This window comes from Ctenopharyngodon idella, chromosome 2 (genome assembly GCF_019924925.1).
Source record: "Ctenopharyngodon idella isolate HZGC_01 chromosome 2, HZGC01, whole genome shotgun sequence".
In the NCBI taxonomy this organism is placed as follows: Eukaryota; Metazoa; Chordata; class Actinopteri; order Cypriniformes; family Xenocyprididae; genus Ctenopharyngodon; species Ctenopharyngodon idella.
In genome coordinates this window covers 10,167,788-10,195,385 of record NC_067221.1, presented here as the reverse complement: position 1 = coordinate 10,195,385, position 27,598 = coordinate 10,167,788, and the positions used below count along the sequence as shown (strand labels likewise).

Below are 27,598 nucleotides of genomic sequence, written 5' to 3'. Positions count from 1 at the left end.
TGCTCGCGTTGCGGCAGTTCATGTGACATTAACGCGAAAACGGACTTCATTCGCGTCAAAGGAACGCATATTTACACTATCTGAATCATTCCCTATTCTCTATATAGTGCACTATGTGCCATTCACCATTTAGAAACTAGTAAATGTGTGAGCAAGTGACCGTTCCCTTTCGAGGGAACTCACGCTGCGTCCGATAGGTTATGTATGTAACCATAGTTCCCTGAGAAAGGGAACGAGACGCTGCGTCCGATAGGACTGTCAGACCTACTCAAAAAACAGACGATTTCAGACTTGAGACGATTTCAGTCGCTGCTCCAGCGTCTGTAAGAGTGTAGGAGGAGGGACTTCAGATTCTAGAGAGCATTTGATTGGACCGAAGATTTGACAAGAAACTGAAGTGTGATGTGATGTCATGAAAATCCGTGATCCATTTTAGCAGAAGAGAGAGCCTGTAAGTTTTGAATGCTTACATCTCCTAAATGCGAATTTTGTCATTGTTTTGAAACACACCAGCTTATTATTTATAACCTCAAGGCTAACATATTCATACTAAAAGCTAAAAAAAACTTCAATTTTGATTTCAGGGTGACTTTAAGAAATTACTGAGCTATTCAATATATATATTAATTTTACAGAATATTCTAGAATTGCTTTTCGAGTATAGAAAAAAGCTGCTTTCTGGGCTGCGCTGATGATAATGTCTCTCTACAGGAGTAAACAAAATTAGATGTCGGTCATACAGATTGCAGAAATATGCGTGACTGTCATTTTTGGGTGAACGGTCCCTTTAATTTACAGTTTGACAGTCAGAAGTGCGTCTCACAAGACTCGCCTGCTCCGCAGCCCCACCTGCTGGCCGACAAATAAGATGTTCGGTTTCCACTGGGATTCTTGAGCGTCACTAAAATTTTCTGTCTCAATTTGGGTCTCAATTTTTATTTTTTATTGCGCTAACATTTCAGGTAAAATGAACGTGTAGGCCTACATTCAGGTAAGATATAAAGACGAAGACTGCCATTTCATCCAATGCTCAGACCTCTCTGGCAAGCCGTTATCTGAGAATTACCTCAATTTTAGCCAGTCGTGTGTTGTTCAGCAGTGTATTTCTGTCTCTCTGCACGCAGCAGGTGACGTTTAGAAGAGGAGTGGCCTTTATTCACCGACCGTCTCCCACGTGTTGTTAAGGAAGGATGATGATTTAAGTACAGTTAACCGAGTGGCCATCTACAGCAGAATAGCGGCTGGCCGAGCGACATATGGCTTTATACTTGTACCGCACTTAATCGCCGCGGCCGATTATATGTATTTTTTTTCCTCTCCACTGGTGGGTGAACAATGGAGAAGCCGTCAGCAGAAATTTCTGGTGACCCTCCTATTTTCCCATGCACCAGATCATTGTTTATGATGCTGTTGTTGTGTAGGAGGGCAGGGATGGACCTGATCTCAGTGGATTTCTGCTAGAAAACACTCAGAACTCGACAGGCGGTGACCGGCCTCTCATCCTTCCAGATCCGAGCAGCTGATGTTGGCAGTGCTGCCGCTATCTTCACGGCGAACATGGTGAAATTCCCGGCGCTCACGCACTATTGGCCTCTCATCCGATTCCTGGTGCCGCTGGCCATAACCAACATAGCCATCGACCTCGGCGAACAGGCAAGTGTGAATGAATTGTGCGTTAAACACAGCGCTTCATTGGCGTAAGATTGGTTGTGTATCCTTGGAGCTGGACACATCGCAGCAATGGCATCCCTCAGAAATCCGTCCGCGGCCGCCTTGATTTAAAAGGTCTGTTTATCAGTGGCTCGCGCATGTATAGAATGTAGTTAACGTAGGTTTATAGGTTAGGGCTATCATGTGCTTTTATTTCGTGAGGAAACGGGCAAACGGCGGCCCTTCGTTTACAGCGCATCACCAAAACAACATGAGCCGATCAGCTGTACGTGTTCGTCAACAGCTGGCCATACAGCGCATCCAATAACATGTGTCACACTGAACAATGCAAAAGCAATCTGACAGAGATGAATGTGCACTTTTGGATGGGCTGATTTTTGTTTTCACCTCTGAGTAAACCGGCCTTGTTTTTGTCAACCATTAACGAATGTTGTTTGGCTTACAGTATTTCTTTTCTTTTTTTTTTTTTTTTATCACAGTCATTACATGTTTAAATAGGTTGGCTACAAAAAACCCTAAACCCTTGGCTTAAATATTTTATTCATGTAATTCACATCTAATTTTGATGCACTTATATTTCTTCCGGAGGTTTTAATAAATCATTTCTGCATAATGGAAAGTCTTTCTTATTATCATGAGTTTAATGTCCCACATATATACAGTCAAACCAAAATTTATTCAGACACCTTGAACATTTCATTAATTTATACAGTTTATTCACTATAGTTTTAAAAAAAATGGTAATAAAATATGATAAGATCTCTGTTAAACTGTCAGAAAAAAATAATCTTAATTATGTCAGATAACACTTGAGCAAAACAAATTTTTATCAATTTTACTGGTAGTCCACTGTATGAAGAATTTTGGGGTATAATATGTCACAGTTTACTTTATTTTGCTATCCTTACTTACATAAATCAACTATAGTGTCCTGCATCCACTAGTAAAAGTATGAATAATTTTTGGTTTGACTGTATATATATATATATATATATATATATATATATATATATATATATATACATATACATAAATCTTGTTTGCGCTGTTTTAACAAAAATCATTTATTATCGTGTTATAGTCAGATATTTGTGTACAAGCACTTTTTTTATTGAATGTTTGAGGGCATAACAATTATAGGCATACCGATAATCGATTTGACCAATATCTTTTACGATATTCAACTTTTGATTCTTTGATATTGGGTTTATAAAAAATTTAATAGCATTATTTCGTACTTGTTTTATTGTTGTAGTATAATGAAAAGTTATTGTGTCAAAAAGCAGAAATAAAACTATAAAGAAATTTGCACATAAAAATGATCTGTGTTGTTACTGGCCATAAAATGTAATATTGGTTGATCTTTAATAAAACAAAAAGATTCAACTTTTGCAGTTGACATTTGTTGAGAAAATGTAGTGTTAAGGAAGTATAGGAAATGCAGTCCCTCAGTTGTCATGATGACAAATGAGTTTTTTGGTAAGTGAAGAACATAAAGTGAGAACATTTTGAATTAGAATGTATTTGATGAACGCAAGTCACTACACTGAAGATTTCATTTGATTTTGGAAAAATTGGGATAAAATATTGCCTTTCGCTTTTTGTTAGATACAAATTCATTTTTCAGAGTCACTAATAGCAGAAAGAAGAAATGTGAGCAGGAACCCTAAGAGCCTGTCTGCCCACAGTAACAGACAATCATTATCTCTCTGCACACTGTTCTAAGGCGTTGGAGAGTAAGTGGCAGACAAAGAGAGTCAGAAGAAGGCAGCAGATAAGGAGAAAAAAACATGCATTCACTTGACCTTTTGACTTTATCTCTAGTTATTGTACAGGTCTCGCTGCTTCTTATGAATTCTGTGACTGATTTTCTACTGTTGTATCATCCAAATGATACCACATGTTCTCCTTAAACAGCAAATATTACAGAATGATGCCACCAGGTTAGAGTCAAGGACAGGACAGAAATGGTTATTTAATAGTGCAGTAACGCCTACAACTTGAATAGCAAGTAAAACTTTTGTACATCTCAGCATTTTCGAACAAGTTTGACATCTGACACATTTCCAAATCACCTTCTCATGTGTTTGAGGATGATATATTCTGGCATATGAACAATTTTTACTGCTTTATTGTCACAATACAGTCGATCATCATTGAGACACTTTTCTTCTAGAGGTGCGAGATTACATTATTGATTCTGATCATAGTTTTTAGGTGTTTATCTCAAGAAAAGTCCCTGAATAAATGTAATCTTATTCTTCCTGTTTCTGCTTAGAAATGTTACTTTATAGTGTTTGGACATCCTACAGACTTTTATACTGTGATATTTAGCAACACGGTGCAGTTTGTGATACTGTGAAGTTTGTATTTTCACACATATGCAGCTTTAACAGAGAGAAACTCTGGGTCAGTCATCCTGTGTAACACAAACTTATCTTTAACTTAGCAAATACCAGTCCTCACATTTGGATTTTTTTCTGGGGGACATGCCATGAAAGGCATCTAGTCAGATGATACTGGGGTAGTGCTGTATATATTGGGTATAAAACCCTCTTTGTGTTAAAGAATCCCATGAGTAGTGATAGTTTGTCCTATCACCAGGGCTTGACATTAACTTTTTTGCTCAACAGCCACTGTGGTTAGTGATTTTCCAAAGTTACTAGCCACTCAGCATTTTCACTGGCCACAATTTTGACATCGATACCATGGGGAAAAACTGGCATATAGATATTTTTAATATTATCTCATAATTTGGCAGCAGGTATATTAGGCTGCTGTCACTTTAAGACCTGATGGGTCCATTATACTGTTACACGTGCGTTTTCTTTCTCAACTGTTTACGTTCATTTAAAACATAACTGACTGTGTTTACGTGAATACTTGCCAAGACCTGGATTTTAACGTCATTTTGTTTGTATTTGACTGTTTAAGTGCAGTGAGCAGTGAAAAAAAAACTAAATTTAGTACTGAAAGGTGGCTTTATGTGTGCGCACTTTGGGTGTGAACACAAAATCTGCGGGAATGAGTAAAATTCCACACTGAAATTTAAGCCCTGTAACACCAACAATATTCATCCGGAGCAAATGAAACGAGTGAGTGAGGGGAGGCGGGTTTGTGTGTCAACTCACTGTCGGAGAAATGAGATCGCGAGAAAGTGCAGCTGGTATTGTGTATCTATTCTGCGGAAAATGAGTATTGGAAGCATTTCAGATATTTCAGTATCGAAAAATCGATATTTTTGACAACACTATTGCACTTAGTTTATTATTTCAGATGCCTTTTTAAAAGACTACAATTGAAAAATGTATATATTATATATAAAATTCAACCCGCCAAAGTGGCTAGTAGGAGTGACTGCGTTACACGCCACTGCTGAAATCTACCCTGCATTTCAGAAAATCGATAATGTGACTAAATCTGGATGCATTTGGATACTTTTAATCACTCTACCAGTGGTGTTTCTGATAAATTTGTATCATTTCTCTCTTCCTCTACAGGCTTTAAACAGGGGAATAGCGGCAGTCAAAGAGGATGCAGTGGAAATGTTAGCCAGCTATGGTCTGGCCTACTCCCTCATGAAGTTCTTCACAGGTCCTATGAGTGATTTCAAGAACGTAGGGCTGGTGTTTGTCAACAGCAAACGGGACAGAACCAAGGCGGTCCTCTGTATGGTGGCTGCAGGAACCGTGGCTATCATTTTCCACTCTCTCATTGGTCAGTCTGCCAGTCTATCATTTCCTCACTCCACCTCTGGTCTTGCATGACTAGTCTGTACTAAATGTAGAGGGAACGCCGTTTTGTTTTGCACTTTTCTAAACAAATGTGTCATGATGGTAGACTTATTTAGCAGTGTTATGACTGGAGAAGGACCTCAATTGGTCTTAATCACGCAGACTCTACTTATAGAAGGCAGATGTAACTATTCTCTGGAAAAGTCATTGCACAAAGGAACATTATATTCCAAGCACGGTTCATCCTCTGTGTTGACGGAAAGGCTTTTTTGCCAGGTTACTACATGCCTGTTCTGTGTACTCTTTGTGAATGGAGAGGCCTCTCTCAAACAAACTATCCAAACTCACAGGGGTAGATTGCCATTTATTTTCGGATCTTCGTTCACCCTCTATGATTATATTGTCGTTAAACAAATTGTGCAAAATACTGCACTCCTACTCAGCAGGAAATAAGTTCTGCCACCCATATTTTCCAGCTACTTAAGTTTGTGGGTTGTGGTTAAAACGGTCCAATCATTTTAAAACAGTCTATATGTACAGTGAAATTCATACATTTTATTAGAAGAATAAAGGATATGCAGCTTGATATGCAGCTTTGAAATGTGTCAGTTTCTCCACCCCAAGTACATTTGCATTTACACAAATAGTGATTTACATACAAAGCAAAAAATCTGAGCCATTTTCAGCCTCTCTGCAGTGCCCATATGGCAGTTACTGCAATGAGCGCATGAAGAAAGAATGTTACCACGGTAACCTCGAGGGATATAGGATACAAACCACCACCCTCTTGGAAGAGGGCATGAATTTTTAAGCACTAAGCCAACACCTGTCCGCCGCACTTAATGATGTGCTTTTAAATGAAGAACTTACAGTCTGTTAACATAACATGGTCACTCTCCATCATTCTGAGACAAATTATGTCCATTTGGACAGCCAGTGAGTTTAGTAGAGCTGCGTCATCCATCTGTGAATCACGTCACTGCACACATTACTGAGAAAAAGGGAAAAGACATGAAAGAAATGGGAGACATGAGAACTTCTATGTCTTTGCATGTTATTTTTTTAAATATTATTATTATATTATATTATATTATCCATATACTATGGGTCACAGGATATATACTATGCTGGAGCCTATCCATAATAAAATATAATATAATATAATATAATTTATAAAACAGTTAATTCCTATCCTTGATTCTGATTGGTCAATAGCTGTGTTTTATTCACGATAAAACATATTATATATAAAAGATCGAGTGAGCGAGTTTATTACCTGCATTCAGATTTAGCATTTTCCTTCAGTTCAGTCGTATGTTCATAATAAAAAAATCTTTTTAAATGTCCGATGTATTATCTTGTCCTTTTAACAGTTAAGGGGTTTTCCCATGACTGACAGCGCTAGTCAAAGCATTTGTCAGTTGCGTCTTGTTACGTGTTCACAACAATTCAGTCTTTTCAATGTACAAGTCTTCGCTACTGACTGACGCACTTATAAAGACAGTCTTTGCCGCCATCTAATGGCGTAATAATGTAACTTCTGTTGCTCTTCACGGTCAGGGACTATATTTTCCAGCGGAAGGAAGGCTTTTAGTGAAGGTTTACTTCATGAAAGTTGCATCGATACATATTTTTGGCTTTAATATTTGTATTGTGGTAACCGTTTTATAAAAGCAATAAGGTACTCGAGGCTAGTGCTGTATCGTGAATAAGTCACGGCTGAAGGGCGCTATTAGGCGCGGCGCGAAACAGAGTGCCTGCGACCCCTTCAGCTGATTATTGGCGATACAGCACAGCCTCTCGTACTTTATTGCTTAGATAAGAACTTCTGTGTCCTTGCATGTCATTTGTGTACATTATTGATGATAATAATACAAATTAATCTTGTTCTCACTTTTTCTTGTTTAGCCTACACAGATCTGGGCTATTACATCATTAACAAACTGCATCATGTGGATGAGTCTGTGGGGAGTAAGACCCGGAAGGCGTTTCTCTATCTGGCTGCTTTTCCTTTACTTGACGCCATGGTGAGTGACATCCCAGCCCTGGAGATATTCTGTCGTATGATATGTTCTTGCTCTGACCGTCAGATCTGGCTCGCCTGCCTGGCACAGATGGGCAGAGAGTATGTGTGTGTAATCGTGTGCGGTACAGACAGGCATCAGCGCCTATACAAGCTCCATTTGATGAATTACAGCCCACGCAGAACGTCCTGTGCCTCTCAATGGAGGTTAAACTGCAGCAATGTTTTGTTTAAAGTGTTAAGTCTGTAGAGAGTGTACCCAATTAACAGGGGGTCCATGACCCCTAGGGGATGAAATGTGGTACTGCAGGGGGTTCACCAGTTTTTGTTTGAACTCAAAGTATTTTTTGTCAACAAATGGAAATACACAGAAATGTTTAGCAACAAAACTATTTAGAACATTGCTAATAATAAGAAATGTTTCTTGAGAACCAAATCAGCATATTACAATGATTTCTGAAGGATCATGTGACACTGATAGTGATATATTATTACATCGAGCAGGCCTAACATTATTACCACTGACAGGTGAAGTGAATAACACTGATTATCTCTTCATCACGGCACCTGTTAGTGGGTGGGATACATTAGGCAGCAAGTGAACATTTTGTCCTCAAAGCTGATGTGTTAGAAGCAGGAAAAATGGGCAAGCGTAAGGATTTGAGTGAGTTTGACAAGGGCCAAATTGTGATGACTAGACGACTGGGTCAGAGCATCTCCAAAACTGCAGCTCTTGTGGGGTGTTCCCGGTCTGCAGTGGTCAGTATCTATCAAAAGTGGTCCAAGGAAGGAAAAGTGGTGAACCAGGAACAGGGTCATGGGTGGCCAAGGCTCATTGATGCACATCAATGAGCGAAGGCTGGCCCGTGTGGTCCGATCCAACAGACGAGCTACTGTAGCTCAAATTTCTCAAGAAGTTAATGCTGGTTTTTGATAGAAAGATATCAGAATACACAGTGCATCGCAGTTTGTTGCGGATGGGGCTGCATAGCTGCAGACCAGTCAGGGTGCCCATGCTGACCCCTGTCCACCGCCGAAAGCACCAACAGTGGGAAAAAGGTGGCCTGGGGAACACATTGCACCAGGATGCACTATTGGAAGAAGGCAAGCTGGCGGAGGCAGTGTGATGCTTTGGGCAATGTTCTGCTGGGAAACCTTGGGTCCTGCCATCCATGTGAATTTTACTTTGACACGTACCACCTACCTAAGCATTGTTGCAGACCATGTACACCCTTTCATGGAAACGGTATTCAAACGGTGTTCGTGGGATATATCATACTTTAAGCTGGGATAACTGACCACAAATGTGCCGTAAATGTTGTCTTTTTTCATACTGTTCATACAGAGGAATACAAAGAAAAGAAGAAAAGAATCAGGAGGAAAAGAACTCAATGACTGAAAAAAACTCTTGCCACAGATATTCTTGTTATACCATGTCACATTAAAATGCCAAAAATAGAACATGAAGGAAATTTTGCAGCTCAGTCAGTCAAACTGACAGATCAGGATTATTTGTAGCACAACCTTATTATTTGAAATGATTAGTTTCAGTCTTTTTGAGTAGAAATCTGACAACCAGAAGTGCCTCCTATAATTTAAAACACAGTAGGCTCGTCAGGAAAAAGGTGGATTGGATTAGTGACAGTGGATGTTAGCTTTTGTCTGTGGTTTCAGGCATGGACTCATGCTGGTATCCTTCTGAAGCACAAGCACAGTTTCCTGGTGGGATGTGCCTCTATTTCTGATGTCATTGCACAGGTAAGTGTCAGATTCATTGAATCAGCATCTCATTGTTTGATTTCAGATGTCTTTTTACAATCTGTATTGATATGTTAGTGTTTATGTTTTCAATGTTTGTTAGTGTTTATGTTTTCGAATATGATTGTGTGTGCTGAAAATGATAATTGAAGGTTATATAATGTGTTATCTATAATGTTTGAACTTTTCATGGCCGTGGTGTAATTTGTTTTTATTAATCATGTTTTTGGGTTTGAATTAATAATAGTCTGTATGTGCCATGAGAATGTCTATATTTATCACTGTCAGGTTACACAGGTTGTGCCCCTCTCTCTCTCTCTCTAGGTTGTGTTTGTGGCTATTTTGCTCCACAGTCACCTGGAGTGTGTGGAGCCCTTGTTGATCCCAATCCTGTCTCTGTATATGGGAGCCTTGGTACGCTTCACTATCGTTGGTTTGGGGTACTACAGGAAAATTCATGACAGCATCCCTGACTCCAGTGGGCCTGAGGTTGGGGTACGTCCAGTGACTTTCTTTACATCAGTTCAACCAGCTGGCATTTTACTGTGTAAATCTGTCACTATTAACCTGTTCAGTTTAGTATCACAGCTACATCGGTCAGTTTTTTGGTTTTCTATACTCTTTCTCCTTGCTTTGCCCCCCTCAAATGTGTGCTAAATACTGACACTCATTCTGTGTAATAGGGTGATGCCACTATTAAAAAGATGCTAAGCTTTTGGTGGCCGTTGGCTCTCATCCTGGCTACGCAGCGGATTAGCAGACCCATCGTCAACCTTTTTGTGTCACGGGATCTGAAAGGAAGCACAGCTGCCACAGAGGTTAGTCTGGCAAAAGCATACATGCCTTACAGTATTTAATTATCAAATTGTAGTCATAATCGTTATTTTTTTAGTCATTTAAATACAGCATATGTGTGAATATGTAGCTAACATATAGTGAAAGGCTCCAACAGCTCTGCATATTTTCTAGCTATGAGCGTTTTCTTAAGCAGTGCGTCAGATGTAAACAGAGTTGGACTTGTTTTTGTTAAATTGTTTTTGGTAATTGAAAGCTAAAATAAATATTAGATAAAAATTAAATGAAAATGACAAATGTTGCTTGGTTGCTATCTGAAATAAAATGCCTAGTTCTGTCATGAAACTCTATATGGCGCAGGCTGATGGGTCCATAACGCAAGCTGATGATATTTACAGCATTAACTACTTGGCACAATCTGATTGGTTCATGTCACATCTGCAGCCAATGAGCTTGCTGCTCAACATTTAAATGGCTGGTTATCATTAACTATAGCAGTTTGTAGCACACTTTCAGAGTTCGTCTGAAACCCTCCACCTTCCCCAGCTCCACCTGTATAGATCTGTTACGGGTTGTTGATATATGCTATTTGTGCAGCAGCAGCATGTCTGCATACTCACAGCAGTGTATCGGCGTATGTATTGGTAGTAGCAAGTTCCTGAACTTGCCCTGCAGCAGCAATAATTTACAACAACAGCAATAAACAACTTTACCACTTTCCCCCCAATTTTAAAGCTAGGTTTATATAATAACTGTAATGAAATAACAAGCCTTATTGTTGCTTTGGTGCCCAGATGCCAGAAATATTTTCCATCACTCAGCTATAGAAACAATTATTATAAACAGATTGTGGGTGTTTAATGTTACCACCATCTTTCTGTTGTTTTCCAGGCTGTTGCAGTTCTCACAGCAACATATCCAGTGGGTCATATGCCATATGGATGGCTCACTGAACTCAGAGCTGTTTACCCTGCATTTGAGAAGGTAAGTGTTGTTGTTTTACCTTAAACTAACATTTTTTTAATCCTTAATCATACAGTACTCAGAATGCTTAATGCTGATCATCCTCCGCATATATACTTAAGTTAAAATGACACCTCTCCATCATCTCCTCCCATTATTCTGCCTGAATGATCAGGAAAAGGAGTCAGTGTGCTTTTTTGCTTTTTTATTTATACCACACTGTCTAACTTTGTCTCATACCCTGAAGGGATGACAAAATTAGTTTATATCTTCCACCTTTTCCATGTGCTAATACTGCAGTATGTCTATTATCTTGTTCTACTTTATGACAAAGCAATTATTTTTTGGGTAAACAGAGTGGGTTCATGGAGACAGACCTGCAGCTAGAGTCCCAGAGACTGTAATTATAAAGGCGCACAGTGGTGTGGTGTTATTTATGGATGTTTGCCCATAGAAAAATGACTCAGGACCCACAATTAGGAAGTCCACAGGAAATAGGGAGACGTTCTCTGGCCGCAGGTGGCTGGCCAAATGTAGTTAATACTTTTATGGATAAAGTTGATCTACATTACTGTTTAAAAGTTAGAGGTCTATATGATTTTTTTTATGTTTTTCAATAAGATCTCTTATGCTCACCAAGGCTGCATTTATTTTTGCATAACACTTTACAATAAGGTTTCATTAGTTAACTACTTTTGTTAACATGAACTAAGAATAAACAATACTTCTACAGAATTTATTAATCTTAGTTAATGTTAATTTCAGCATTTACTAATACATTATTAAAATCAAAAGTTATATTTGTTAACATTAGTTAATGCACTGTGAACTAACATGAACAAACAATGAATAACTGTATTTTATTAACTAACATTAACAAAGATTAATAAATACAGTAACAAATGTATTGCTCATTGTTAGTTCATGTTAGTTAATACATTAACTAATGTTAACGAATGAGACCTTATTGTAAAGTTACCATTTTATCAAAAATACAGTAAAAACAGTAATACTGTTAAATATTATTACAATTAAATGCTGATAAAAGTATTAATTTCTTTAAAAAAATGAAAAATTTTGAATGATAGTGTACATTATAAATGCTCAAACATTGTACATTGTACATTATCAAGAAGAAATGAACTGCTTTCCTCACATCTGCTGTTTGTCTTTGTTCTTTTCTCATTTTCTAGAATAACCCGAGCAACAAGTTGGCCAACGGTGGTACAATTGTGACAAAAGCCCACATCAGGCGCTTCACTTTTGTTTGTTTGGCTCTTTCTATAACAGTAAGTTTATCCACATTCTCAATCTTCGGTCTCCGTCTGGCTTCAATAACATTTGTTTGAAACTGCGGTTTGCTGAAGTTCAGGGAGTTTAAAGGTGCTGTGGGAGTTTATTGTGACCGTGGGATGCGGTCATATTCTTTGTTTAACCAATCAGGAGGAGCTTTCTATCTGTCAATCCTAACAACCCAAATACTGAAAGCAGGAAAATGAAATCATGGTAGATAGAGCTAGTTAGTTTGCCATCCATTAATAGTCAATGGAAGGATTACTACTGAAGTTTTTGTCCTTCAAATGTTTATTTTCAGGGTTTGACATTAACTTTTTTTTTTGCTTACCAGCCGCTGTGGCTAGTGGTTTTCCAAAGTTACTAGCCACTCAGCATTTTCACTGGCCACAATTTTGACATCGATACCATGGGGAAAAACTGCCTTATAGATATTTTTAGTATTGTCTCATAATTTGGCAGAGGGTATATTAGGCTGCTGTCACTTTAAGGCCCTGACACACGGATCCATTATACTGTTACACATTTTTTTTTCTTTTCAGCTGTTTACGTTCACTTAAAACATAACTGACTGTGTTTACGTGAATACTCGCCAAGACCGTCATTTTGGGTGTGAGCACAAAATTTGCAGGAATGAGAAAAATTATGAGCAATACGCGCAATCTGACGCCGAAATTCAAGCCCTGGAACACCAACAATATTCATCCGGAGCAAATGAAACGAGTGAGCGAGGGAAGGCAGGTTTGTGTGTCAACTCACTGTCGGAGAGATGAGATCGCGAGAAAGCGCAGCTGGTATTGTGTATCTATTCTGCGGAAAATGAGTATTGGAAGCGTTTCAGATATTTCATGTATATGTATGTATATATTTGACAACACTACATTGCACTTAGTTTATTATTTCAGTTGCTTTTTTAAAAGACTACAATTGAAAAATGTATATATTATATAAACATTCAACCCACCAAAGTGGCTAGTAGGAGTGACTGCGTTACACGCCACTGCTGAAATCCACCTGCATTTGGCGGGTGTTAATGTCAAGCCCTGTTTATTTTATTTAGATGATGCTCTACTGCTCCATTTTTGATTATATAGGTCACCACAGTTATACCACACTTCTGTGTGTGCACGCATTGCTGCATCTGAAATCGCATACTGTGTAGCAGAGGTACCACATTTGGTTTAAAACCACTGGCATTCACAAATCCTCTCTCGTGGCCTCATGTGATAGTAAAGTATTCACCAGATGCACACTTCAGATCCTGCCCAGGAGTTGTCTTCTGAGTACTTATCGCCTACTGTTTTATGAATACTATGAATTCGGACACTCTACTCATGTCACATACTCTTTTTAGCCTTCTATATACAATCAAACAAAAAATTATTCAGACATTTTTTATATTTTCGATATATTTTTACTAGTGGGTGCAGGACACTATAGTTCATTTATGTAAGTGAGGATAGCAAAATAAAGTAAACTGTGACATATTATACCCAAAAATTCTTCATACAGTGGACTACCAGTAAAATTGATAAAAATTTGGGACCAAAAATGACCATGTTTTCCTTAAGTGTTATCTGACATAATTAAGATTAATTTTTTCTGACACAGTTTAACTCTGAGATCTTGTCATATTTTATTACCATTTTTTTAAACTATAGTGAATAAACTGTATTAATGAATGAAATGTTCAAGGTGTCTGAATAAATTTTGGTTTGACTATAGTAGGGCAGTGGGCATATTCGATGCAGAGCATGTGTTTGGGGGCTGGATTTTTGAAGTGGGGGCATGTCTAATCAGTAGTTAAATCTGGCTACAGCACATTTAATTGGTGTGTTTTTTACTTTTCTGCCTTTTGCTTACATGTATAATATTGAATTTTTATTCTTCAGTTTGTCCCCTACATTTAAAATGCAATAGACAAAAATCCATAGACGTCTTATTCTGCTACTAAACATAGTTGTAAAGCCGTAAGGAGTGCATTAGGATAGTGTGTTTTGGTATTGTGAGTGCTTTTAGAGTCAGGCTAAATGATTAATTGATGCTGTCTGCTTCTGTAACAGGGTCAGATCTTCCCTCCCTGGCCTAGATAAAAGCCTGCTTGGTATTACACTACAGTTATCATTTTTATTCCATAATTTCACTTCTCTGTCATTGACGTGGAGGGAGAATCATGATTGCATGAGGCTGTGTCATTAGTACAGCAAGGTTTCTGTTTAATCTCTTATGTAAGCGCTATATTGTTTTGCCCAGATGGCCTCTTCACTAAAATGTTGCATGAAAGCACTGTTATAGATGAATACTATGGTTTCTTTGCATTTTAATTAATCACTCAAAGGCATCTAGACTTTATATATACATTTTGCTTAGAAGTTTTCCCTTTAGACTTTATTGTAAATTAAATATCATTGATGGTGGCTTGTGTTATTGATGTTAAGGAGTTGTAGCAAGTGTTGAGATTTGCTCTCAGCTCCTTGTGCCAGCATGTCTGGCCATACATATCTGGGCACACTCCTCCCATTCCAGTGCTGTTATCCACATTTTAAAGGCTTTTCTCCACCCAGATTGATATAAACAGTTATGAGTGTAAATGATAGTGTTTTGATAGCTGTGTTAACAGGGTAAGTATAATATACTTGCTTCCAGATGTGTGCTGGCTCTGAAATTAACATAATATTACATTCCACTAGATAACCAGTACCATCAGAGTGCCATTTCACAGAAATAACCAGGAATAACCTTTTTTTTGGCATTATATGTTACTTTAGATGTTTGTTTGATTGGTTTGTGAGTGAATATTTATTTTATTTTTTATTTTATTTTGTTGATACTTGACTTAAGATCTCATTTACTTCTGTATGTTATGTGTGAGATTTTCTAGATAGTCTGATTCAGGTAGTGTGTCTTTCTCTGTGCAGCTCTGTTTTGTGGTGTTCTGGGCGCCACACATTTCTGAGAAGATCCTGGTGGACATCATAGGAGTAGATCATGCCTTTGCCGAGCTGTGTGTCGCCCCGTTACGAATTTTCTCCTTCTTTCCCATTCCAGGTATTGCCCTTTCATTTCCATAAAAACACAAACATTTTAAACAGTTTTGAGAAAATATCTGTATAGAGATGTTTACCATACAATACAAAGAAAGTATGATTTTAACCATTACGATTACTATTGGTAGCTGAAAGCATAATCAAAATGGCTAAATAGCCAAAATATTTAATAAACAAGCATGTAAAACAGGACATACACTACCATTCAAAAGTTGGGTCGGTACTTTTTAATGAAAGAAGACTCTTATGTTCACCAAGTGTGCATTTATTAAATCAAAAATAAAGTAAAACAGTAATATTATTAATTTAAAACAACTGTTCTCAGTTTTAATACATTTTAAAATATTACAGCAGCCATTACTTTTGTCTTCAGTGTCACATGATCCTTCAGAAATCATTGTAATATGCTGATTTGATGCTCAGGAAACATTTCTTATTATTATTAATGTTGAAAACAGTTAATATGTTTGTGAACCATGATACATTTTTCAGGATTATTTGATCTTTGAAGTAGGAAGCTTCTGTAACATTATAAATGTCTTTACTGTCACTTTTGATCAAATTAATGCGTCATTGCTGAATAAAAATATTAATTTCTTCGGGGGAAAAAATCGCACTGACCCCAAACGTTTGAACAGTCGTGTATATTGTATATATTTTCCGGAGGCCTTCTCATGACAAACAAAAATGCATGATCTAGGGTCTGATGTGCAGTATATCATCAAATGGACAGATAGTCTTAGGGGGACCAGTTGCTCTTTGAAAATGTCCATTTGAAAAGACAAAGGTCATGCTTCAGTTACAATGCCCCAGGCTTACAGAAACTGAGAGAGAAAGAATCACAACGAGAGCTCAAAGTACCACTGAATTTTATAGTACTTGTTTTTTATGATATAACGGTACTGATAGCCGTGCAATGACTGGCATGTAAAACATGTTTTCACATGATTGCTTGAGACTGAATTTGCATGAACTGAATTCTCTGTTGTTTTTATAGTGACGATTCGTGCTCACTTGACTGGTTGGCTCATGACCCTGAAGAAAACCTTTGTTCTGGCACCCAGCTCGGTCCTCCGCATCATTGTCCTCATTACCAGTCTCATAGTGCTGCCTTACATGGGGTAAGTGTGTTGTGTTTGATTCATTTGTACACCAGTACTGAGTAGAAACTTGAAACATACAGATCACTAATTGTTGTACTTCTGTGCATCAGACTTATATTAAAATGTGTTGGACTGTATTAGAAAGCATTTATGCTCAAATTGTGCAGGGTACACGGGGCCACACTTGGTGTTGGATCTCTGCTGGCTGGTTTCCTTGGGGAGTCTACTATGGTTGCAATCGCAGCATGCTATGTTTACCGAAAACAGGTACGATAACACAGAAGCCTGTAGGTTTTTCTGATGATAAAGTTGCTTTCTATTTGATTAGTAAATACAGTAAAAGAGCAATAACAATTAAGTTCCTCTGGTAACTCAATGGCCATGAAGACATCAGACATGTTCTTTCCAATACCATATTGTTTATTTTAAGCACACACACATATAGGAGACTGAGGGTAGTTATTTCAATAAATAAAAGGTATTGAGTCAATAGCCCAGTTACATAAATGTGTTTTCTCTAGCAGTATGTTAGTTTCAAAGTTCAAGAAGGATTATTCAGTCTTCCAAATGAAACTTTTTGCTACCGCTGTTGGCTGAACAAGTAAACACAATAAAACCACAATGATGTTTAAGACAAGGGTCAGCTATTAAAACCAAATGTTGAGCTGTGTTCTCAGAACAAGGATTTTTTTTTCATAAATTTCAGTTTGTCATTTAACATGTTGCAAAAGTATTCAGTTTCAAATAAATGCTATTTATTTGAACACTGATAATAAGAAGCATTTCTTGAGCAGAAAATCAGCATATTAGAATAATTTCTTAAAGGGTTAGTTCACCCAAAAATGAAAATTATGTCATTTATTACTCACCCTCATGTCGTTCTAAACCCGTAAGACCTTCGTTCATCTTCAGAACACAAATTAAGATATTTTTGATGAAATCCGATGGCTCAGTGAGGCCTCCATTGCTAGAAGATAATTAACACTTTCAGATGCCCAGAAAGTTACTAAAGACATATTTAAAACAGTTCATGTGACTACAGTGGTTCAACCGTAATATTATGAAGTGACGAGAATACTTTTTGTGCACCAAAAAAAACAAAATAACAATTTGTGTTCTGAAGATGAACGAAGGTCTTACGGGTGCAGAACGACATGAGGGTGAGTAATTAATGACAGAATTTTCATTTTTGGGTCACTGAAGACTTGTAGTAATGGCTGCTGAGAATTCAGCGTTGCCATCACAGGAATAAATTACACTTTAAAGTATTTTAAAATAGAAAACAGTTATTTTAAATTGTAATAGTATTTCACAATATTACTGTTTTACTGTATCATATAAATGGCACCTTGGTGATCACAAGAGACTTCTTTCAAAAATAATTAACAGATATTACTGACCCCAAATTTTTTAACAGTATTGTACGTTACACTTTAAATTTTAATTATTTCATGAAAGAAAACTCGGTAAAAAGACTATAGTGTGCCCAAATAGTGTGACGACATGCTCCACTATTGTTTTGTAAATTATATTGTAATTTTACACTTTACAATAAGGTTTCATTAGTTTACATGAAATAGCAATAAAAGATACTTCTACAGCTTTTATTAATCTTAGCTAATGTTACTCTCAACATTTACTAATACATTTTTAAGATCAAAAGTTGTATCTGTTAACATTAGTCAATGCGAACTAACATAAATGTTTTTAAGTAACATTAACAAAGGTTAAAGTCCCCCTGCAGTCAATAATTTTATCCCTTAAAACTCATCTTTGATCACCAAAATGACATATTTAAATGTTTTTCTTTTCCTGTGAAAAATGTTTTCTTCATGCCTTAAAATAGCTTGAATGTAACTCTACACCCTTGCCTCATTAATATACGCGGATCTATGAATATGCTAATTAGCCCCACCTCCACTCACTTGCACGAGCTCAGAGATCCACTCGGTCAACTTACTGAGGTAAACGCTGCACAATGGTATCGCTTTTTACAATGTCGGACACATAATGGTCATTAATATGATTAGCCTTTTGCTTGACTACATTATCAAACAGCTGCATCACAAACAAGGTAGTTTGTGATGTCACAAACACCAGCGATTTCAAACCGTGTTTTTGAAACTGTATCTCTGCAGTTTAAAAGAGAAAATACTCAGCAGTGTTGTTGACATATGAATTTGCACATGGTTTGTCTTAAAGCATATTAAAAACACCACATACTCATATATAATCAACAACTTGATTTTCACCACAGGGGGACTTTAATAAATGCTGTAAAAATATATTGCTAATTGTTAGTTCATGTTAGTTAATGCATTAACTAATGTTAACAAATGAGACTTTATTGTAAAGTGTCACTGTACCTTTTACAAATCACATATTTCATTGTAAAAACCTTTGTAAACCATTCACATGAATGTCACATTCAGCTCAATATAACAGATTATGTAACGATGGCTTATGAATGATTTAAATATAAATAGGTTCTGCTGGTGTTTGATAAATGAAACCCAGTGCGTTGAGTTAAAAATACTTTCTGCCCACACAGAAGAAAAAGAAAGACTCGGATGAAGACCTGACCATCGACGGGGAGGACTCTGCCCCCATGAACGAGGTCAGGGCCGGGGGCCGCATGGACGACATCGTGGAGTTAAGAGAGGAGGATGAGGAAGAGATGGAAGAAGACTGAGCTGTGGATTCTAGGCTGAGCAGGATGCGTTGTGCAAATCAGAGCCTCCTTGCTTTCTCGGGCAGTGTTCTTATTGCTTACTGTCCCCTGCTGCCGCCATTTCCCTCCTGCCGAAGCGAGAGCGCAGCTCACTTTTTAATGTGCACAGTTCAAATAAACACAGAGGGAGATTTAGATATCAGTTGTGAAGACTACAGGTGTCCGCTGCAGCATATCTTTGTTACAGTACACACGCAAATGCGTACACGCGTCTTCCAGCTGCCGTCAGGAGATTTTTTTTTTTTTTTTTCTGATGCAGGACAGTGAAGATATTGATTTGTACCAAAGCAATGTTGTGCATTAACTCTTATTTTTCTGTATGCTGATCTTTAATGTGCTGCCGTCCTACACATTTCAAAGGAAAGACTATGCTAAATGCAGTCACATCATTCGCTTGGAATGTATTTCCTGTTTCTTCTTCTTCTTCTTCTTCTTCTTTACCTCTAATATTTCACAGAAAGGACAGACTTGATAAGATTTTTGAGGTCCAGGGGCGGTGACCTGTGTTACTGCACAGTTTCAAGGACCAACTCACACTTTTTTTGGCTTTTATCATTACAAGAAATGTCAACAGAAGATATAAATAATATATATATATCACAGATTTATATTGGAATTGAGAATGAATTTGATGGACATCTTAGAAAACAACAGTTTCAGAGTGACAAGTGGTTGGAGTTTATGGGTCATCTAGAGGACCTATTTTTTTAAATATACATACCGTATGTTGTAGGTGTATAAAATATGATACATTTTGTATGGGTGATGTTGTGAACTCTGTATATTGTAGGAAAAGAAAGAATTGGACTGTGTGTTTTCATAATTACGTCTATTAGAAGTATTTTTTGTTTTTATCTTAATTTATTTTGGGCATTTATTTTGTATCTCAGGATGTTCGTGATGGAAAATATTAAAGTACTTTAAAGTCTGATTAATGATCCCTCCCCCATGTGCTGTTTTTCAAGTCTCTCCATTGGACAGTGACACACGGCTGTTAAGGATGTCTTAAACCTGTGTTTGTTTCATTTAGATTATAGTGAAGTCTGGCTTAGCTTGTATTAGAGATTTCCTGGACAATGCAAAGTAATGATAGAAACATTTATTACAGTTTCAAAAAAAAAAAAAAAAAAAAAAGTATTTGGTCCTCTTATTAAACATTGAAAATGTGGTTTAAAGTGGTCTATGGTGAGGTTCTTATGTTCTGTCTTCTATTAAAATGAAGAAAAGAGAGTGTTTGTCACTTTTACTGCAACTGATAAGAAATTTGCTACACAGAAAATTGAAAATTATACTCTAGATGTCACGTATATCGACACCGGAAAATAGTAAACTTAAAAAAAAAAAAATTAGATCAAACTGACACCTCATTTGCAATGTGATTGGCGTAAAAATGGGATCAAATTCATTGATTTCATAGCGGTGAAATGACGCCCCCTACCGTGCAACTTTGACACTGCCATGACATCTGAAGGGTGAGTGCAGGCTTGAGCCAGACACGAGAGCAGATGCCATAGTGCGCACCCACTTACACATTGACGTTTGTGGGCTTCATTTTGGGGGGGGGAGTGTAATTTTAGAGCCATGTCTAGAAGAGATGATCACACCCCGCCTGTTTTTTTAACAAGTTGTAAAGTAAAATATCTAGCTTCCGCCAGACCGCCTTCCGTATTCAACTTACGAAAAACGTTTAACTGACGCCAGTTACGCTTTTTTCGTAAGTTAAATACAAAGGCTTAGGACGCAAATGTAAAGTGTATTTCATTACATATTACAAAATACATGCTTTAAAAAGTAATTTGTAACGTATTTTGTTAGATTACCCAAGTTTTGTAACTTAATTTAAATACTTCAGAATACTATTATGTAGGCTAACACAAAAAAGGTAATTGCGAGTTTTTATCTCAAAATTATGGCTTTTTTCTCAAAATTGCGTTATATGAAGTTGCAATTGTGAGTTATAAAGTCAGAAGTGTGAGATATAAACTCAATTTTGGGAAAAAAAAAGTCAGAATTGTGAGATATAAACAGTCAGAAAAAAGTCAGAATTGCAAGTTTTTACCACTTAATTCTGACTATAACTTGCAATAGTGAGTTTAAATCTCACAATTGCGAGGAAAAAAGTCAGAATTGTGAGATAAAAAGTCTCAATTACCTTTTTCAATTACAAAAAGGGATTCACAAACAACTATTGCAAAACATGAAAACAGTCGTGGATCAGTAATGACAGGACAGTTAAGATTCAAGGGTATGTACATTTTTGAATGAGGCAATTTTTATAAATTTAGTCATTTTTTCTTGTGGAGTGTAGGCTATGTAAACATCTGTTATGTGAAATAGCTTATTCAAGACAGTGCTAAATAATAACATTAAATTTTTATGATCCCTCTTATTTTGTTAAAATTATTAAAATGTTGCATATTCTGCAAGGGTGAAACTCGTGCACAGAAATGTAGCTCAGGATGCTTTTGCAGACTGTCAGAGTCAGAGAATCACCAATTACCGTTTACATTAATTGCCCGTCACAGTTTACATTAATGTTTCAATTAAATGAGATTAAAATTCAAAGTAATCACTTTGGTCATATAAAATACTTTTCGGATGTAACTGTAATTTGATTACCACCTATTTAAAATATAACTGTACAAATTTTGTATTTTAAATATGTATGTTACATGTATTTCGTTACTCCCCAACCCTGGTAGGACGTAATGTAAGCGTTTTGAAATGCAAGAGATTTACACTTTCTTCGTAAGTTGAATATGGAAGGTGGTCTGGCGGAAGCTAGATATTTTACATTATAACATGTTAAATATGGATATTTTTCTTACAAAAACACATTGCTTCACCTCAGAAGGCCTTTATTAACTTCTTTGGAGCCTTGTGAAGTGTTTATGATGGATGGATGCACTTTCTTTAGCTTCAAACTCTTAAAGCTTAAACTTTGTTAGCACTAATTAATGCATTAAGTAGCCTATCATGAACTAACAATGAACAATATAAATTCTGTCATCATTTACTCACCCTCATGTCATTCCAAAACACAAAAGAAGATATTTTGAAGAATGCTTACTGCTTTTGTCCATATAGGCCAATCAAAGTCAATGGGGTCCAAAAACAACATTGGACCTTTTTGACTTCCATTATAAGGTCGCTTTTTCAAAATATATTTTGAAATTTTGTGTTTCACAGAAGAAAGCAAGTCATACAGTTTTGGAACGACATGAGGGTGAGTAAATAAATGATAGCAGAATTTTCATTTTTGGCTTGGTGTTTCCAGTTGTTCTGGTGTCAACAAACTTAACTTGATAGTAAAGTACAGTGTTCCATCAATGTCATCCATTTTCATTAATCAACCATTTTCCCCATTGTACATATTATCGTTTGAGCTATATTTTAACGTGTTACCTGGCAGACACTGACAAAAATCTGATGTATGAATGTGTAGCTGTGCAACTCTTGGCACGAAGTGCTGAAGGTCCAGCGCGGTACAGTGCATTCCCATGGGGTCAGGCTTTCCCTTGTGCACACTTGGCTCTGAGACAAAAACCTTTAATAGTAACCCAAACGTGAAAGCCCTCCCCTCCCCGCTGCCCTCAGCACTTTGTCACACCCTGGGCCCTCTCTCATGACTAAACATGGGCCTTTGGCATTCTGCAAATTAAGGAAAGACGGGTCGAGCTGAATATCTGGCGTAAAGTAGACCTGGCTCTCAGAAGGACCCCCTGTGTGAGAGGGTCGGCCTGATGAATCTGTGCTCAGCCATATATCTCACGTCACTATGCCATGTTGAGTATGTCTTGAGAAGCATCAAGTCCACACACAGAGTAGCCTCGCTTCTCCCCATGTTTTTTCTAAAACCTGTATGTCTCTCATTCTTCTGTGGAAAACAAAAGAAATATTTAGCAGAATGTCCAAGTGAATGAATATGAATGGTGTCCACAGCTGTCAAGCTAGTGCTTCAAGGCACAATTTTTGTGAATAACAAAATTCGGTTTCTTTACACAGCTTCAGAAGACTTGGATTATAGTCTTATGGTCTATTTATAGGCTATAATATGGGGCTTTTGTCCTTTTGGAACGTGATTAAATTGGTCAAAAGTGACAAAATTGTTCCTTTCTATTCAAAAAAGAATCTTGAAAAACAGTTTCCACACACATATTAAGCAACACAACTCTTTTCAACATTATAATGTTTCCTAAGGAGCAAATCAGCATATCAGAATGATTTCTGAAGGATCATGTGACACTGGAGACTGGAGTAATGACGCTGAAATACAGCTTTGCCATCACAGGAATAAATTACATTTTAAAATATATTGAAATAGAAAACAGATGTTTTAAATTGTAATAATATTTCACAATATTACTGTTTTACTGTATTTTTGATCAACATAAATTCAGCACTGATGAGCATAAGAGATTTGTTTAAAAAAAAAAAAAAAACATTAAAAAATCTTGCCAACCCCAAATTTAAAACGTATTATATTATATTATATTATATTATATTATATTATATTATATTATATTATATTAATGTGCCTACAATACATTCTAACATATTCTAAACACAAGACTGTAAAGATTTTTTTAGGATTTTAAATCATGTGATAATTAAACCAATCCACCAAACAATTTAATAATCCAAAACAGAAAGAGTTCCCAGGGAACAACTATATAATGTCACCCTAAAACCCTCTTCAAACTGTTTTAAGTAAATGTTTAATTCTTGATTAATATAACACTCATTTCAATAGCTTAATGACTGCAGATAAACTCAATGTTTGTCTCGGAGCCATAATAATTAATCTCACTCAATTAGTTGATAATCCTATAGCATTTATTACAGATGGCCACCAGAGGGAAGCACTAACCACTTCTGGAGGATAAATCGAGACATGTTTGCTCCTTCATCCATCAGGTCAAGATCAAACACTGACTATATTATTCTTATTTTGATAATCAGTAATAAAACTGACTATAATCTTGATTGGTTTTATAATAATAGATATGATGATGATCATATACATAATAAGTAATAGATGACAGCATTACAGTAATGCAAAGAACGACAGTAACTGAATTAAAAGGTAAACAGTACAATAAAACGGAATAATTTTCATTCTCAAAAATAATCGCCAGAGCGTTTTAATTTAATTATCAGATTAGGATGATTAGGACTTCTGTGGATTTATTTTATTCAACAGTTACATTTTGTTGATTTTTTTGTTTTGTTTTTGTTTTATAAGCTATAAAATCACCCCTTCTAACACCCATCACAGACAGCTGTGAGAGGAACTTGTAAAATGTGTAAATAACAGGCGTTGGGTGCTGGCGATGTACTACAGTCTGTAGAGGCACAACTCAGTGTGCAGTCAGTGTTTTCATTAACGCTCCGCCCCGGAAATAAGTCCGCGCTGTTAAATAGTTCCATGTGTAACTCGTTTTCAATAAATAAGGTCGCATCCTGAGAATCGTTTTTCATTGCCGTATACATTGTCAAACAGTTACGTGTTAATAGAATAGCTAACAAGAAGCGTTTGTGATTTGTTCATCTTTCTGCGTCAAGCAAAATTGGCGCGAACTGGGCGCAAGAATATATCAAGAGTAAGGGAGGGGAAAAACAATCCCGTAGTATTAAAGCCCACGGGAGCAGCTGTTCGAAATCTTGCGGTAAATGACAAGCAGCCGCTCGGGTTCTGTAGTCGCAGAAGCGCGCAGGTTGAGCGGCTCGACTCACTCCCACTCTGGATTTACTTTTACTTGATACTTCAGACTCACTGACATCTGACCATATTGCCAGCTTCATTCAGTTTCACCACAGCTACGGTACGTCCTTCTGAATTACGATTTATTATCGTTTTTTTAATCTGTATTTATATATTTGGCGAACTCCTTTTTGGACCATAAGACTAAATTCTTAATTTAAGTTTGTATGACTTTTCTTCTGCATAATCATTATCAATACGTAACATGTTAAGCAACTTGATGAGATGAGACAACAGTACTTCTGAAGGGTTTTCTTAAGATGATTCACTTATGCCCATTTAAAGGGCTAGATTGTAATCATGCTTTCTTCTTCTTCACAGGCACTCACCATGCCGCTGAATTCAAGTATGGCGAGTAAAAATTATGATTACGACTACGATTCCTACCAACCCTATTTTTATTTCGACAACGAGGATGAGGATTTCTATAACCACCAACACGGACAACCACCGGCGCCCAGTGAGGATATATGGAAGAAATTTGAACTGCTCCCCACTCCGCCTCTCTCTCCGAGCCGGCGTCCCTCTCTGCCAGACTCCTTTCCCTCCATTGCCGACCAGCTGGAGATGGTTTCGGAGTTTCTAGGGGACGACGTGGTCAACCACAGTTTTATTTGCGATGCGGACTACTCCCAGTCTTTTCTGAAGTCAATTATCATTCAGGACTGTATGTGGAGCGGGTTCTCCGCCGCAGCTAAGCTGGAGAAGGTGGTGTCGGAGAGACTAGCGTCGCTCCAGGCGGCGAGGAAAGAGTCATCCAGGAGTGACTCTACGGACGGCTGTCGGTCCAGCCCTAACGTCAGCTACCTTCAGGACATGAGTACCCCTACCTCGCAGTGCATTGACCCGTCTGTAGTGTTTCCGTTTCCATTGACTGACAGCTCAAAGCCGTGTACACCGTCGCCCACACCGACTTCCACAACACTGCCACTGGATACTCCACCTAACAGCGGGAGTAGCAGCAGTAGCAGTAGTGACAGTGATTCCGGTGAGTAATAGTTTGCTTTTCGGGTCAGCTTACACTCTGACAAGTTTTATTCTAGCTGTAATTGTTGCTTTTTAAGAATAAGATTGTAATTTAGATTCGTGGTGGTTAAAGCGTTAATCCTGGATTGTTACGTCAAGTACGTAAGGAGATGCTCCCACCCGCTGCGCGTTATTCTACGCTAGGTTGTCTAGTATGAATAAGCAAATTAACGTGTTTTTTTTACTTTTTAAATCCAAACAGATGACGAAGAGGAGGAGGAAATCGACGTTGTCACGGTGGAGAAGAGAAAGTCTGTGAGGAAGTCTGACGCCAACGCAACGCATCAAAGCCCCGTCGTCCTCAAGCGGTGTCACGTTAATATTCACCAACACAACTACGCAGCCCCCCCATCCACGAAGAACGAGCAGCCTGCAGTCAAGAGGATTAAATTCGAGAGTCACATTCGGGCGTTTAAACAAATTAGCCACAACCGAAAATGCGCGAGTCCCAGGACATCGGACTCTGAGGATAACGATAAACGGAGGACTCATAACGTGCTCGAGCGGCAACGGCGGAATGAGCTCAAACTGAGTTTCTTCGCGCTGAGGGACGTAATTCCTGACGTGGCGAACAACGAGAAAGCTGCCAAAGTGGTGATACTCAAGAAGGCCACTGAGTGTATAGTGAGCATGCAAGAAGATGAACAAAAACTGATATCACTTAAAGAGCAATTAAGGAGAAAATGTGAACATTTGAAACAGAGACTTGAGCAGTTAAGCAGTTCTTAAGTTGCTTGGACTTAATTCATGGACTGATAGTTTTAAGCATCTTTGTGTGGTTCTGCCCAATACAAGGTATCAAGGGTGTGGCAAGTAGTGAACAATCTGACATTGATTTATACAATTACACTGCCTCAGTTTGAACATAATGGAGGTTATTATTTGTATTTAATTTTATTTTTTAGTAATAAAATGGTCTGCAGTTCCATTTGACTGTTGGCCTTAACTTAATGTTTTTTGTTTTTCTATGTTTTGTACATATTGTTGATTTTTCTGAATCATAAAATGCATTTCTCTATAAAACAGTTTTTTGGCTAATCATGTCTTCAACGTGGACTCATTGCTTTTGTCTTTATCGGTTTCATGATGACCCATTTCAAAGCCATCATTAAGTAATCCATTAAGGCGATATAGTCATGCACCAATCCAACGTTTCATTGATTTGGCGCACTTTCAGTGTACACAAGACTCTGTTTAGCACATAATTTGCCTTGGCAATGCCATCATCTGTTTGTCAGTTTAGGATGACTAATGCTTGTCACAATTACATTCTCCATTTAAAAGCATCAAAGCCAGTGCCTTGTGTAAAGCCACTTAGGCTGAATCACATGTCTACATATTGATTCGGTCATCATCTACTGTTCATGCTCTTGGCTACACTGGCTCAAATACACAAAGTTTATAGTGGTCTGGCTTTTAGCCAATCACATCTATCAGAAAATAAAGATGAATACTTCTAATTTCCCTCTATACATCCTACTACAAGACTTTTTTTTTAAATGTGGTAAAATGTTTAGGCATTTAACTTGCTAAGAATAACTTTGCACCTGCTGCAAAAAAAGATGCTGCCTTCTCTTCAGTGGAGCAGTTTTGAAGACCATGTTGGAATGGAGAATTACTATGGAATCCCATAGGAAAACTAGCTTAGTCTTACCCCCACCTTCAATTCACAAGTGGCATTTTTGTTATA

The 27,598-nt window shown here is 37.4% G+C and overlaps 2 protein-coding genes and 1 long non-coding RNA gene across 8 annotated transcripts in view; all 3 read left to right on the top strand.

Annotated features, from left to right (window-relative positions):
• Positions 1-27,598, top strand: part of LOC127506744 (uncharacterized) — a 112,220-nt gene that overhangs the window by 28,882 nt on the left and 55,740 nt on the right. The window lies entirely within an intron of this gene.
• On the top strand, positions 843-20,293 carry ankhb (ANKH inorganic pyrophosphate transport regulator b). Of its 5 annotated transcripts, XM_051883457.1 has the most exons (14): positions 843-991; positions 1,125-1,324; positions 1,422-1,653; positions 5,172-5,388; positions 7,314-7,432; positions 9,103-9,186; positions 9,511-9,681; positions 9,870-10,004; positions 10,873-10,965; positions 12,138-12,233; positions 15,156-15,285; positions 16,282-16,405; positions 16,555-16,654; positions 18,939-20,293. In XM_051883457.1, exons 3-14 carry the CDS (start codon positions 1,558-1,560, stop codon positions 19,077-19,079), a joined length of 1,506 nt encoding a protein of 501 aa, XP_051739417.1. In that variant the 5' UTR covers positions 843-991; positions 1,125-1,324; positions 1,422-1,557; the 3' UTR covers positions 19,080-20,293. The 5 variants fall into 5 exon arrangements, with proteins under 5 accessions (XP_051739417.1, XP_051739399.1, XP_051739437.1 ...); XM_051883439.1 differs by having other exon boundaries at positions 1,125-1,653; XM_051883477.1 differs by lacking the exon at positions 1,125-1,324 and having other exon boundaries at positions 853-991; positions 1,510-1,653.
• Positions 24,574-26,946, top strand: mycb (MYC proto-oncogene, bHLH transcription factor b). The gene is made up of 3 exons (XM_051883509.1): positions 24,574-24,943; positions 25,204-25,870; positions 26,111-26,946. The coding sequence occupies exons 2-3, from the start codon at positions 25,213-25,215 to the stop codon at positions 26,635-26,637; spliced, it is 1,185 nt and encodes a 394-aa protein (XP_051739469.1). The 5' UTR covers positions 24,574-24,943; positions 25,204-25,212; the 3' UTR covers positions 26,638-26,946.

What these genes read in the sequence shown, in the direction of transcription:
- ankhb (XM_051883457.1), top strand. Translation starts at nt 1,558, where the DNA reads ATGGTGAAATTCCCGGCGCTCACGCACTATTGGCCTCTCATCCGATTC. An exon ending in TTCCTTTACTTGACGCCATG is followed by an intron (nt 7,433 to 9,102) that starts GTGAGTGACATC and finishes CTGTGGTTTCAG; the next exon opens with GCATGGACTCATGCTGGTAT. An exon ending in CTCCTTCTTTCCCATTCCAG is followed by an intron (nt 15,286 to 16,281) that starts GTATTGCCCTTT and finishes TTGTTTTTATAG; the next exon opens with TGACGATTCGTGCTCACTTG.
- mycb (XM_051883509.1), top strand. Translation starts at nt 25,213, where the DNA reads ATGCCGCTGAATTCAAGTATGGCGAGTAAAAATTATGATTACGACTAC. An exon ending in CAGTAGTGACAGTGATTCCG is followed by an intron (nt 25,871 to 26,110) that starts GTGAGTAATAGT and finishes AAATCCAAACAG; the next exon opens with ATGACGAAGAGGAGGAGGAA.